This window comes from Oncorhynchus tshawytscha, linkage group LG23 (assembly GCF_018296145.1).
Source record: "Oncorhynchus tshawytscha isolate Ot180627B linkage group LG23, Otsh_v2.0, whole genome shotgun sequence".
Lineage (NCBI taxonomy): Eukaryota > Metazoa > Chordata > Actinopteri > Salmoniformes > Salmonidae > Oncorhynchus > Oncorhynchus tshawytscha.
The window spans coordinates 15599688-15613324 of record NC_056451.1 but is presented as its reverse complement, the minus strand read 5'-3'; the positions used below and the strand labels follow the sequence as shown (position 1 = coordinate 15613324).

Here is a 13637-nt window from a genome sequence, read left to right as displayed (position 1 = left end):
GCAATGCTTCTTGTGAGAAGCAAACTCAAATTTCTGTGTGTTTTTAATAGGGCAAGGCAGCTCTAACCAACATCTCCAATCTCGTCTCATAGATTGGACTCCAGGTTAGCTGACTACTGACTCCAATTAGCTTTTTGAGAAGACATTAGCCTAGAGGTTCACATACTTTTTTCAACATACACTGTGAATGTTTAAATGATGTATTCAATTTTGACAAGAAAAATACAATACTTTGTGTGTTATTAGTTTACCACACTATGCTTGTCTGTTGTTGTGACTTAGATGAAGAGCAGATCAAATTTGATGACCAATTTATGCAGAAATCCAGGTAATTCCAAAGGGTTCACATACTTTTTCTTGCCACTGTATATAAAGTCAAGTCAAAGTGCAAATGTCTTTTGGATGGTCAGCTCCTGGGGGATGAGAGTGATGGGTCAGTATGTTCCTCAGTCCTTGGGCGGCAGGACGTTGTTGTCAAAGTGTCCCTGGTTGGTGATGTTCCCTGCTGGAAAGTATCTGGCTACCACGAATGATGAGCCATCTGGCGCACTGGCCTTCCCCACACCCAGCTTCTTACTGCCCTTCCACACCATTGCTGTGAAATGACCTGGTTAGAGAGAGAAAAGAGAGACAAGCTAAACACCTTCACTGAAGGAAGCCATCTGCAGCACTGCTCCTCTAAATATTTACAGCTACAGATCCCTATATTCACCCCCCCCCCTATCATCCCCTCCATATACACTCTTTCCCCTCTATTGCACACTCCCATCTCTCCCCCTCTGTCTTTCCTCTCCTCTATCTGTCAGCAGCACATGAGTTGATAGGAGTGATCCTGACGCTGCAGGGTCGGTCACACTGAGCAGGAGGCTTCAGGAAGAGAACAGGAAGGACAGAAAAGACTGGGAATGCTATAAAGAACTGTGATTTCCCCACAGGCAACAGTGTTCCATGCATGTTTGTGAGCTGAGTCCCAGATCTACACAGTCACAGAACGGCAACGTCACGTTTATAGAACAGAGGACACACAGTCCAACCCTGAACCCAGCCTGGGTGAACACAACACTGTGGCATGCAGCACTACACCGAGTCAGAATGTGTGTGTGTGTGTGCGCGTCTCACCTGTGCCAGAGGAGAAGCCGGGGCGGTTGAAGTTGTATTGTTTTACCTCGTCATACCAGCGGTCGGCCACATCCTTCCCTATACACAGAGAAGACAAAGGTTACAGGTTATCACATAACATTATACTTGTTTGTTGCCTTTGTCACTATTGTTTAACAGCAACTTGGGCCAAAACCCACAGAGATGACAGTGGCAAGGAAATATTATCCAAGATGGCTGCTTTCCAAGGCAACAGTGCTAACCCTCTAAAAGCTGCCAACGATTTAGGTGGGTCAGAAGAACACGGAGAGGTTTGAGAACCCCAGTTTCAGAGGAGAAGTCCAGAGAGAGATGAACTGAGCATGACCCAGTGATAGTATGTATCAGTAGGAGACTGTTTATGAATCACAGCAGACTGTCAGGTCAGTGCACAGACATAGTTGTGCTCTGAGTCATGGTCTTGTTGCTGAAACACACTCCGAACACAGAGCAGGGAAACGGACCCCAGTTGTTCCTGCCTGGGCCGCCACTGAACAGGATAGTCTATAGTTTAGACCTAACTAAACCCTAACCCTACAGTGACTCTGGATCGCTCTCTTTAATGTTACTATCTGTACCATACAGTGAATAATGTATCTGTCCCCATTTACATAACTAAACATATGCAGGCTATGTAAATGTTTGGTCATAGCATTAGGAGTCATCGGCTTAGAGTGTGTGCACCTGGTTGGTCATAGGAGGCCCAGGCCAGGTTCTCGCCACAGCTCCCCTTACTGGACTCAACACTGTGCTTCAGGATCCGTGTGCTGGCCAGAGACTCAGCATACCTACAGGGTGGAGATAGTTGTGGTAATAGTTAGATAAAGACAGGTGATATTTGGGTGGGGTTAGGTGAAGTGGAAGGAAGGAAGGAAGTAAGGGTTTGGGTGTAGTTGGCCATGTTTCTTATAAAGGTGGTGGTGGGTGGAGGATATAGATAAGTGTGTGTGGGGTGGGCCCAATGTGTGTGACCCACCTAGTGGCATCTCTACTCAGCTTGCTGCTCAGCTTCAGAGGGGGCGCCTGGTGCTTCCTACGATACTCGTTATGACTATGCAACACCTCCCCCGAAAACTGCTTAGAAGCTGAGAGAATCACATAAAACAAGATGCCATGAACAAACTGACGTCTATTGTTTCCCTTGTTTTCACTGTAATATACAATCAAACTTTCAAATGATTAATACAACTCAATAAAACAGTAGGCTGCAGATAATCAGACAGTAACTTAGGCAGTGGTAAGCCTCCCTCTCTCCCTCTCCCCAGCCTGGTGCCAATCACAGCCCTACTCGCGCATCTCCATTCTCTCTGGCATTCACACAATGAGGCGATTCACACACACACACACACACACACACACACACACACACACACACACACACACACACACACACACACACACACACACACACACACACACACACACACACACACACACACACACACACACACACACACACACACACACACAATTTTATTAGCTAAATACACATATTTAGCAGATGTTATGTTCTGTCAATCGATATCAAAACACATACACACACACACACACACACACACACACACACATAACCAGACACAGCTTGCAAATAGGGAATTCCCCCACTAGCACAGCTATTTCTGATACTCTCAACAGTGGTTTCATCTTTACCACAGATGAGAAGAAACTGACCTAGCGCATAGGTGTTACAAGACCATGTCAAATAAAGATGTACAGCTTTTTAAAATCCACCCCTTTTTCCTGTTGCATGATAACGGCCCATTGGCACAAACTCAGAGCTAAGCCTCTTTTGTAATTACACACGCACGCACACACACACACACACACACACACACACACACACACACACACACACACACACACACACACACACACACACACACACACACACACACACACACACACACACACACACACACACACACACACACACAATTAAATCTCATGTATTCTTACCTGATTTGCCCATGGCGCAGAAACTCTCTCCTGTTCCCTTTGGCTCAGTCCTCTGATGGTCTGAAGCAGCTGCTATGACTTGTTTCTGTCCCTCTCTTCCTTTCTGTATTGCTATTTTTCTTTGTAACCTTTATTCCTCTTGCTCACACTTCTCCCTCTAGTAAACTAGTCTTTCTCAAATCTTTTGCTTCTGTCCTCTCGCACTCTTACACACCCTGCCTTTTCCTTGGCCACACACACAATATCCTCTCTCTCTCTCTCTCTCTCTCTCTCTCTCTCTCTCTCTCTCTCTCTCTCTCTCTCTCAGTGGAGACCTAGAACGCATGGCTGTTCTGATGACATCATCTCTATGAGACACATACCCTATTATGGACTGAGATTCCTGCTTTCTGCTGGACATGATACTAACGGCTCTTAGTTCAGTATAAACTAAACTATCAGCAGTTTAACTATTTAGAAGCAGTTTTACACATTTTTACTAGGGTGAGCCTATGTGGCATCGATATTAGTCAAAACATGTATTTTAGTGTCCAAATTGATTACAAAGTGTAAATAGTAGGATCATTCTGGTCATAAAGTCAGTCTTGTCCAAAACTGAGATTTACGATAATATTTTATTTCAAAGAATGAAGGGTAGCATAATTTTCCTTGGGTTGGGTTTATTTCAATCCTGGCCACAGTTGGCAGCACTCAAGTAATCATCAATTCAGAGTGCAGCTGCATGTGAACCAATTGTAATACCAATTGTAATACCCATTAGGTATAGTTAGGGACCATCAATACAATTACACAATGTACATGGGACAATATTTTTTTTTTAAATAGCTCCAAATTTCGATGACTTAAGAAACTCAACCCAACTATAAATTGTAAACTCATATACACATATTGAGAGCAGTTAATGAGACAACTAAAATGTGTGCCTTGGGAAAACATTGTCCTTTTTCCCTTTTGTAAATCATTGAGGGTCCCTAACTAACCTATCCAAAGTCCAACTTTGCCACGTGGGTACAACAGCCAGCTGAAGCTAATTGGCGGAAGAAGTTGGCTAGCACTACACTAGCTAGCCTAGGTGACTTCAAGACAGTGTTAGAATATGTCATGTTTTCTAGAAGGGTGCGTGACTAACTGTTTTGGCAGAGTTAATATGCAAACCGTTGTCACGTGCGAACACACATACAAGAGACACCCACATTAAAGTCGTATTTGACTTCAGTCATGGCCGTTGCATTTCTTATTGAGCAAGATAAAAAAAACAATGCTATTTTTAAGTGTACATTTCTTCTAAAAATGACTTTCCTAAAGAATTGCTCCAGGACCCAGTAAGCTACAGTGCCTTGCGAAAGTATTCAGCCCCCTTGAACTTTGCGACCTTTTGCCACATTCTAACACCTGGATATGTTTATTTTTGAACCATTCCATTGTAGATTTTGCTTTATGTTTTGGATCATTGTCTTGTTGGAAGACAAATATCCGTCCCAGTCTCAGGTCTTTTGCAGACTCCATCAGGTTTTCTTCCAGAATGGTCCTGTATTTGGCTCCATCCATCTTCCCATCAATTTTAACCATCTTCCCTGTCCCTGCTGAAGAAAAGCAGGCCCAAACCATGATGCTGCCACCACCATGTTTGACAGTGGGGATGGTGTGTTCAGGGTGATGAGCTGTGTTGCTTTTACGCCAAACATAACATTTTGCATTGTTGCCAAAAAGTTCAATTTTGGTTTCATCTGACCAGAGCACCTTCTTCCACATGTTTGGTGTGTCTCCCAGGTGGCTTGTGGCAAACTTTAAACAACACTTTTTATGGATATCTTTAAGAAATGGCTTTCTTCTTGCCACTCTTCCATAAAGGCCAGATTTGTGCAATATACAACTGATTGTTGTCCTATGGACAGAGTCTCCCACCTCAGCTGTAGATCTCTGCAGTTCATCCAGAGTGATCATGGGCCTCTTGGCTGCATCTCTGATCAGTCTTCTCCTTGTATGAGCTGAAAGTTTAGAGGGACGGACAGGTCTTGGTAGATTTGCAATGGTCTAATACTCCTTCAATTTCAATATTATCGCTTGCACAGTGCTCCTTGGGATGTTTAAAGCTTGGGAAATATTTTTGTATCCAACTTCTTGGATAAACTTAAACTTCTTCACAACAGTATCTCGGACTCGCCTGGTGTGTTCCATGTCCTTCATCATGCTCTCTGCGCTTTTAACGGACCTCTGAGACTATCACAGTGCAGGTGCATTTATACGGAGACTTGATTACACACAGGTGGATTGTATTTATCATCATTAGTCATTTAGGTCAACATTGGATCATTCAGAGATCCTCACTGAACTTCTGGAGAGAGTTTGCTGCACTGAAAGTAAAGGGGCTGAATAATTTTGCACGCCCAATTTTTCAGTTTTTGATTTGTTAAAAAAGTTTGAAATATCCAATAAATGTCGTTCCACTTCATGATTGTGTCCCACTTGTTGTTGATTCTTCACAAAAAAATACAGTTTTATATCTTTATGTTTGAAGCCTGAAATGTGGCAAAAGGTCGCAAAGTTCAAGGGGGCCGAATACTTTCGCAAGGCACTGTATTCTACCTGCCAAGGGCATCTGAGGTGTCATGATTCCAAAGCCTGAACTTTCACAGGAGAATCAGTTTGACACAGAGGGCTGGTCATTTGTTTGGTGGCTTGATCAGTGTAGTGGCACTGCAATTCAACTGAAAGGGAATAAGCAAACAATCCAACTTTACTGAGTGTTTTGCTGCAGTTTGGCAACGCTGTGCTGTGACTGGGTCAGAGATGGTAGGAGATCGCGATGGAGAAGAAAGTGAAGGAAGTATATAGTATAGCGATACAAATAATGGGAGGAATAGGAAAGAGAAGAAGAAAGCGGGAGAGAAAGAGAGTAGGGGTTTGAAGGGGAACGATAAGTCCATGGAGGCGGAGGTGAAGAAAAGGAAGTTTGAGGAGAGCAACATAGTTTCCATTGCCAGTGGAAGTTCGGAGGTAGAGCGTGCTGAGAAGGAAGGGCAGGCTAAGTCACGAGGGGATCGTGGAGGTAAGGAGGAGCATAAAGTTATTCTGAAGTTAATGGGGGAAGGGGGAGTTGGGGGCGATGAGTCCGATAAGGTTGACGGCTGTGATAAAAGAGTTGATTGGGGAAGTTGTTAATGCTAAAGTGTTAAAAGATGTGCGCTGGTAGGTGTTCTGTAAAGACATGGTGCAGAGGGAAGAAGCTCTCAGAGTGAAGCAAATAGAGAAGTGTAAGGTGGTGTGGAGCAGGTGGAATGATTAAAGGGGTGATAACAGGAGTGCCTGTGAGTGTTAGCATTAAAGAGGTAATCGACAACTTGAGAGGAGGAGCTCTAGTGAATGTTCAAAGATTGCAAGCAACAAAGTAACCATAGGGATATATGACTTATTATGTGAGAGCTTATGTACCAAAACAGTTAAGATGTTATAACTGACAGAGGTTTGAGCATGTGGCCACAGCCTGTAAAGAGAGCATGAGTATGGGAAGTATGGGAAGTGTATAATCAAAGTGCTGCAGCTGCAGCTGTGAGGGTGCTCATAGAGTGGCATATGGTGGGTGTGAGGCAATGAAACAGGCAGTGGAGGTGCAACAAGTGAGAGTGGCGCAAAGGGTGTCATATGCTGAGGCAGTGATGTTGGTCCAGGTCCAGGGAAATACAGGTTCAAGGGAAAGATGGGTAGGAGGATCTAGATCGGGGACTACGGGGCAGGTGGCTGGAGATGTGGTATACATAGATAAGAGAAAGCTGGTGACGTTCAAAACAGGAGCTATCAATAGCACTGCTAAAGCAGTGTCTAAAGCAGAGAGGATTCCACTAATAGTGGAAGTGGAAGGGAGACATCTGAGTATGACAGGGCTGACATGGGAAGAGGTTTGAGATTACCTCAATCAGCCAAGGCTGGAGTCATGTATTATTGTATCTTAGTTATGGTGTTAATGCTACAATTAAACGCTCGAAGCCTGTTGGCTAATGGGCAGGATATGCCAGCTAAGCCTGATGTGATTTGTGTGCAAGAAACATGTCTCAAACTGACTTTGGAGTTTATAATACAGGGATATTTATTTTATTTAACCTTTATTTAGCTAGGCAAGTCAGTTAAGAACAAATTCTTATTTACAATGACAGCCTACCCCGGCCAAACTCGAACGAAGCTGGGTCTCCGAATCATGGTTGAGATTGGGAGACCCAGTTGTGATACAGCCTGGAATCGAACCAGGGTCTGTAGTGACGCCTCTATCACTGAGATGCACTGTCTTAGACCGCTGCTCACTAGGGAGCCCATGGTGATTCGTAGGGACAGAGATGTAGGGGCATGGGGAGGAATGTGCCACCTTCATAAATGATCCGTTGAATGCACCATTTACCATGGAAGAAATGAAAAGGGCAATAGGAAAGGCTGTGAAAGATGAGTTGTGTTACGTCATGTTGACCCGTCTTAGAGATGAGGAACTGGATAAGGTATTGGGGTTGTACAACAGAGTGTCGGAGGAGGGGAAACTGTCAGGCTGCTGGAAGGAAGCAGTAGTGGTACCAATCCGGAAGCCAGGGAAGGGCCCACGAGTCCAACAAGCTATGGGCCAATAGCTTTAACATCACATGTATGGAAGATTATGGAAACTATGATTATGGAGAGGCTAACTAACTTCCTGGAGAGCAGGGGGCTAGTATCACCACATCAGAGTGGGTTCAGGAAGGGGAGGGGAACCACGGCCCAGTGCTCTGCTTAGAAGCAGAGGTCAGGAAGGCTCAGGTGAACAAGGAGACTGTTGTGGCTGTCTTTTTTTGATGTGCAGAAGGAGTGTAATATAATGTGGAAGGAGGGGTTGCTAATAAAGCTTGATATTATGAGGGTAGAAGGAAGAACATACAACTGGATAAAGGACTTCCTCTTTGGAAAGTCTATCCAGGTGAAGGTGGTAGAGGTCGACCGATTATGATTTTTCAACGCCGATACCGATTATTGGAGGGTCAAAAAAGCCGATATCGATTAATCGGCCGATTTTTATTTATTTATTTGTAATAAAGACAATTACAACAATACTGAATGAACACTTATTTTAACTTAATATAATACATCAATAAAATCAATTTAGCCTCAAGTAAATAATGAAACATGTTCAATTTGGTTTAAATAATGAAAAACAAAGTGTTGGAGGAGAAAGTAAAAGTGCAATATGTGCCATGTAAGAAAGCTAACGTTTAAGTTCCTTGCTCAGAACATGAGAACATATGAAAGCTGGTGGTTCATTTTAACATGAGTATTCAATATTCCCAGGTAAGAAGTTTTAGGTTGTAGTATTATAGGACTATTTCCCTCGATACAATTTGTATTTCATTAACCTTTGACTATTGGTGTCACGAATTACTAAGGTGGGTGGAATCAGGCGCAGAGAGCAGGTTTCAGTTATTAGACAGTATATTCTCCGGCGCACAAAACAACGGTCAACCCAACACACAGGGTGAATAATCCAACGCAGGACCAAAATAGTCCGGAGAATAAACACCACCAAATAACAGGCATACAAAAACAATCCCGCACAAAACAAGGGCGGGACAACCTACTAAATATAAGGAAGCTAATTAAACTAAAATACACACAGGTGAAACTAATAAGACAAAACCAACAGACAAATGAAAAAGGGATCGGTAGTGGCTAGTAGGACCGCCGAGCACCGCCCGAACAGGCAGGGGAGCCAACTTCGGCGGAAGTCATGACAGTACCCCCCCCCCCCTGACGCGCGGCTCCCGCAGAGCGTCGCCACCGGCCTCGAGGACGACCCGGAGGACGAGGTGCCGGGCGATCCGGGTGGAGGCGGTGGAAATCTCTCAGGAGAGAAGGGTCCAAAATGTCCCCCACCGGAACCCAGCATCTTTCCTCCGGACCGTACCCCTCCCAGTCCACGAGGTACTGTAGGCCCCCCACCCGGCGTCTCGAATCCAGAATGCCCTGAACTGTGTACGCCGGGGCCCCCTCGATGTCCAGAGGGGGCGGAGGAACCTCAGGCACCTCACCTTCTTGCAGGTGACCAGCCACCACCGGCCTGAGGAAAGACACATGAAACGAGGGGTTAATACGGTAATACCTAGGAAGTTGTAACCTGTAACACACCTCGTTTATTCTCCTCAGGACTTTGAACGGCCCCACACACTGCGGCCCCAGCTTCCGACAGGACAGGCGAAGGGGCAGGTTTCGCGGGGGCCTCAATGCGGTGCTGGTCAGCGCTCCTCTTCTGCCGTTCTCCCGCTAACCGTAGTGAGTCCTGAACGGCTTTCCAGGTGTCCTTGGAGCGCTGTACCCATTCCTCCACCGCAGGAGCCTCGGTCTGGCTCTGATGCCATGGGGCCAGGACCGGCTGGTAACCTAACACACACTCAAAAGGGGACAAGTTAGTTGAGGAGTGGCGTAGGGAGTTCTGAGCTAGTTCAGCCCAGGGAACATACCTTGCCCACTCACCAGGCCGGTCCCGGGAATAGGACCGCAGAAACCTGCCCACATCCTGGTTTACGCGCTCCACCTGCCCATTACTCTCGGGGTGAAAACCTGAGGTTAAGCTGACCGAGACCCCCAGTCTCTCCATAAACGCCCTCCACACTCTGGACGTGAATTGGGGACCCCGATCAGAAACGATGTCCTCAGGCACCCCATATGCCGGGAGACATGGGTAAACAAGGCCTCTGCAGTCTGCAGGGCCGTAGGGAGACCGGGCAATGGGATGAGACGACAGGACTTAGAAAACCGATCCACAACGACCAGGATCGTAGTACTTCCCTGGGACGGGGGAAGGTCGGTAAGAAAGTCCACCGATAAGTGTGTCCACGGCCGTTGTGGAACGGGGAGGGGTTGTAATTTCCCTCTAGGCAGGTGACGAGGAGCCTTGCTCTGAGCACACACTGAGCAGGAGGAGACATAAAATCTCACGTCGTTAGCCAGCGTGGGCCACCAGTATCTCCCTCTCAGACTCCGCACTGTCCTCTCGATGCCAGGATGACCCGAGGAGGGGAGAGTATGAGCCCACCGGATCAGCTTGTCCCGGACACCCCTCAGCACATACTGAGTCCCCACTGGACTGTTAGGGGGGGCCGGCTCTGACCGTGAGGCCTCCTCTATCTCCGCGTCCACCTCCCATACCACCGGTGCCACGAGACATGACGGTGGAATGATGGGAGTTGGCTCAACGGACCGCTCCTCGGTATCATAGAGGTGGGACAGCGCGTCGGCTTTGGTGTTTTGGGAGCCTGGCCGGTATGAGATGGTAAACCGAAACCTGGTAAAAAACATGGCCCATCTAGCCTGACGTGGATTTAGTCTCCTCGCTGCCCGGATATACTCAAGATTACGATGGTCAGTCCAGATGAGAAAAGGGTGTTTAGCCCCCTCAAGCCAATGTCTCCACACCTTCAGAGCCTTGACTACAGCTAACAACTCCCGGTCCCCCATGTCATAGTTTCGCTCAGCTGGGCTGAGCTTGCTCGAAAAGAAAGCACACAGGCGGAGCTTGGGTGGCACGCCTGAGCGCTGGGACAGCACGGCTCCGTGTGCGCACGGTGGAAACTTGGTCTGGACTCTCCACCGTAGTCGCACCAACGGCAACTCCTATACACCTACCTGAACACTCCTCTGACCACCCCTTAAGAGCCCCCTGTCACCAGGAAATCACCGGGTTGTGTTGAGCTAACCAGGGAACCCCCAACACCACTGGAAACGCAGGTGAATCTATAAGGAACAGACTAATCTGCTCCTTATGATCCCCCTGCGTTACCATGTCCAGCGGCACCGTAGCCTCCCTAATTACTCCTGACCCTAATGGTAGGCTATCTAAGGAGTGCACGGGGAAAGGTAGGTCTAATGACACCAGGGGAATCCCTAGCCTTAACACAAGCCCACGATCCATGAAATTCCCAGCTGCGCCTGAATCGACTAGCGCCTTATGCTGTAGAGAGGGAAAAAACCCAGGGAAAGAAGTTAACACATACACATGACCGACAGGGACCCTTCTCTCCTGGGTGAGTCTGGTGCTTACTCACCTGGGGTGATCGAGCAGTGCTCCGCCTGCCCTCCCGACTCCCAGACGAGTTCCTCCAGCACCGGTCGGACGTGTGCCCTCGTCGACCACAACTGGTGCGGGATTCTGTCACGAATTACTAAGGTGGGTGGAATCAGGCGCAGAGAGCAGGTTTCAGTTATTAGACAGTTTATTCTCCGGCGCACAAAACAACGGTCAACCCAACACACAGGGTGAATAATCCAACGCAGGACCAAAATAGTCCGGAGAATAAAACTCATGAACACCACCAAAGAAAAGGCATACAAAAACAATCCCGCACAAAACAAGGGCGGGACAACCTACTAAATATAAGGACGCTAATTAAACTAAAATACACACAGGTGAAACTAATAAGACAAAACCAACAGACAAACGAAAAAGGGATCGGTAGTGGCTAGTAGGACGGTGATGACGACCGCCGAGCACCGCCCGAACAGGCAGGGGAGCCAACTTCGGCGGAAGTCGTGACAATTGGATGTTCTTATAGGCACTTTAGTATTGCCAGTGTAATAGTATAGCTTCCGTCCCTCTCCTCGCCCCTCCCTGGGCTCGAACCTGGAACACAACGACAACAGCGACCCTCAAAGCAGCGTTACCCATGCAGAGCAAGGGGAACAACCACTCCAAGTCTCAGAGCGAGTACGTTTGAAACGCTATTAGCGCTCACTCCGCTAACTAGCTAGCCATTTCACTTCGGTTACACCAGCCTCATCTTGGGAGTTGATAGGCTTGAAGTCATAAACAGCGCAATGCTTGACGCACAGCGAAGAGCTGCTGGCAAAATGCACGAAAGTGCTGTTTGAATGAATGCTTACGAACCTGCTGCTGCCTACCACCGCTCAGTCAGATTCTTGTATGCTTGTATGCTCAGTCAGATTATATGCAAAGAAGGACACGCTAGATAAACTAGTAATATCATCAACCATGTGTAGTTAACTAGTGATTATGATTGATTGATTGTTTTTTATAAGATAAGTTTAATGCTAGCTAGCAACTTACCTTGGCTTACTGCATTTGCTTAACAGGCAGTCTCCTTGTGGAGTGAAACGAGAGGCAGGTGGTTATAGCGTTGGACTATTTAACTGTAAGGTTGCAAGATTGGTTCCCCCGAGCTGACCAGGTGAAAATCTGTCGTTCTGCCCCTGAACGAGTCAGTTAACCCACCATTCCTAGGCCGTCATTGAAAATAAGAATGTGTGCTTAACTGACTTGCCTAGTTAAATAAAGATTAAATAAAGGTGTAAAAAAATAGAGGACACCCCAGATATATATACAGTATATACAAAAAATCGGCCAAATCGGTGTCTAAAAATACCGATTTCCGATTGTTATGAAAACTTGAATTAATTAATCGGCCATTCCGATTAATCGGTCGACCTCTAGACGGTGGGGAAGTCTCCATCAGTCAGCTACCTGGTGGATAACAGTACACCACAGAGGAGTGTGATTAGTCCTATGTTGTTCTCAATCATGATCAATGATGTTTACTCTCAGGTACGGCCGGATATTGGGAGTTAGTTATTTGCAGATGATGGAGCCTTATGAAAGAGGGGAAGAAATGTGCCATACATATTCAGGAAGGTGCAGGAAGCAATTGATGAGGTATAATGTTGGGCATTAATGTGGGGACTCTGTAGAGAAAACTCTGTTCTTTACTAGGAGGAAGGTGGGAGATGAGGTACGCTTGAGGTTATATGGGAGAAACTTGGAGAGGGTTCCTCAGGTTCCTTGGGGTGTACATTGGAGAGGGTTCCTCAGGTTCCTTGGGGTGTACTTTGACACTAGGCTGACATGGGCAGAACACATTGAGAGAGTGGTGGGAAAGTGTAAGAAGGTGCTAAATGTGATGCGCTGTCAGACAGGGAAGGAGTGGGGGGCTGGGCGTTTCTCATTGAGGACCATGTCTGTTGCATTCATCCGATCTGTAATAGACTAGTACATTATAGTGTATGACTCGGCAGCCCAGACCTCACTGGAAAGGCTAGTTGTCATACAGGGGACAAGGAGTCACAATATGTAATGGGGCGTTTCAGACCTCCCCAGTGTCCGCACTACAGGTGGAGATGGGGGATATGCCATTGCAGATTAGGGGACAGCAGCTGGCCCAAAAATTATTTGGTCAATCTACAGGGACATGGGTGTCTCATCCTGCAAAATGGATTCTACAGACATGCTGGGAACATGAGCGAGGACAGAACACAAGCTTTTGGTGGGTGGGTAATACCCAGGCAAGGGAGATGGGACTGTATGGAAGGGAGTTTAGCCCCACGATAGCTATTCCTGTGACCCCACCATGGCTACTCGTATATACAGACAGATCACCTGGCTGTATATACGGCAGAGCTGATGGCCGTATTGTTAGCCTTGCAGTGGGTGGAGGAAGTCAAGACAGAGTAGCTATTTGCTCTGACTCATGTGCAGTGTTGATGAGTCTGCAGTCCTTTAGTTCACGTAGCAGACAAGACCTGCTGTA

General features: G+C 46.7%; 1 protein-coding gene across 1 annotated transcript; it reads right to left on the bottom strand.

Moving 5' to 3' along the window:
• Positions 1 to 276: 276 nt before the first annotated feature.
• LOC112222536 (Golgi-associated plant pathogenesis-related protein 1) lies at positions 277 to 3365 on the bottom strand. The gene is made up of 5 exons (XM_042304707.1): positions 3094 to 3365; positions 2114 to 2222; positions 1822 to 1925; positions 1120 to 1197; positions 277 to 607 (listed from the first exon to the last, which is right to left on the bottom strand). Exons 1-5 carry the CDS (start codon positions 3104 to 3106, stop codon positions 447 to 449), a joined length of 465 nt encoding a protein of 154 aa, XP_042160641.1. The 5' UTR covers positions 3107 to 3365; the 3' UTR covers positions 277 to 446.
• Positions 3366 to 13637: the final 10272 nt, after the last annotated feature.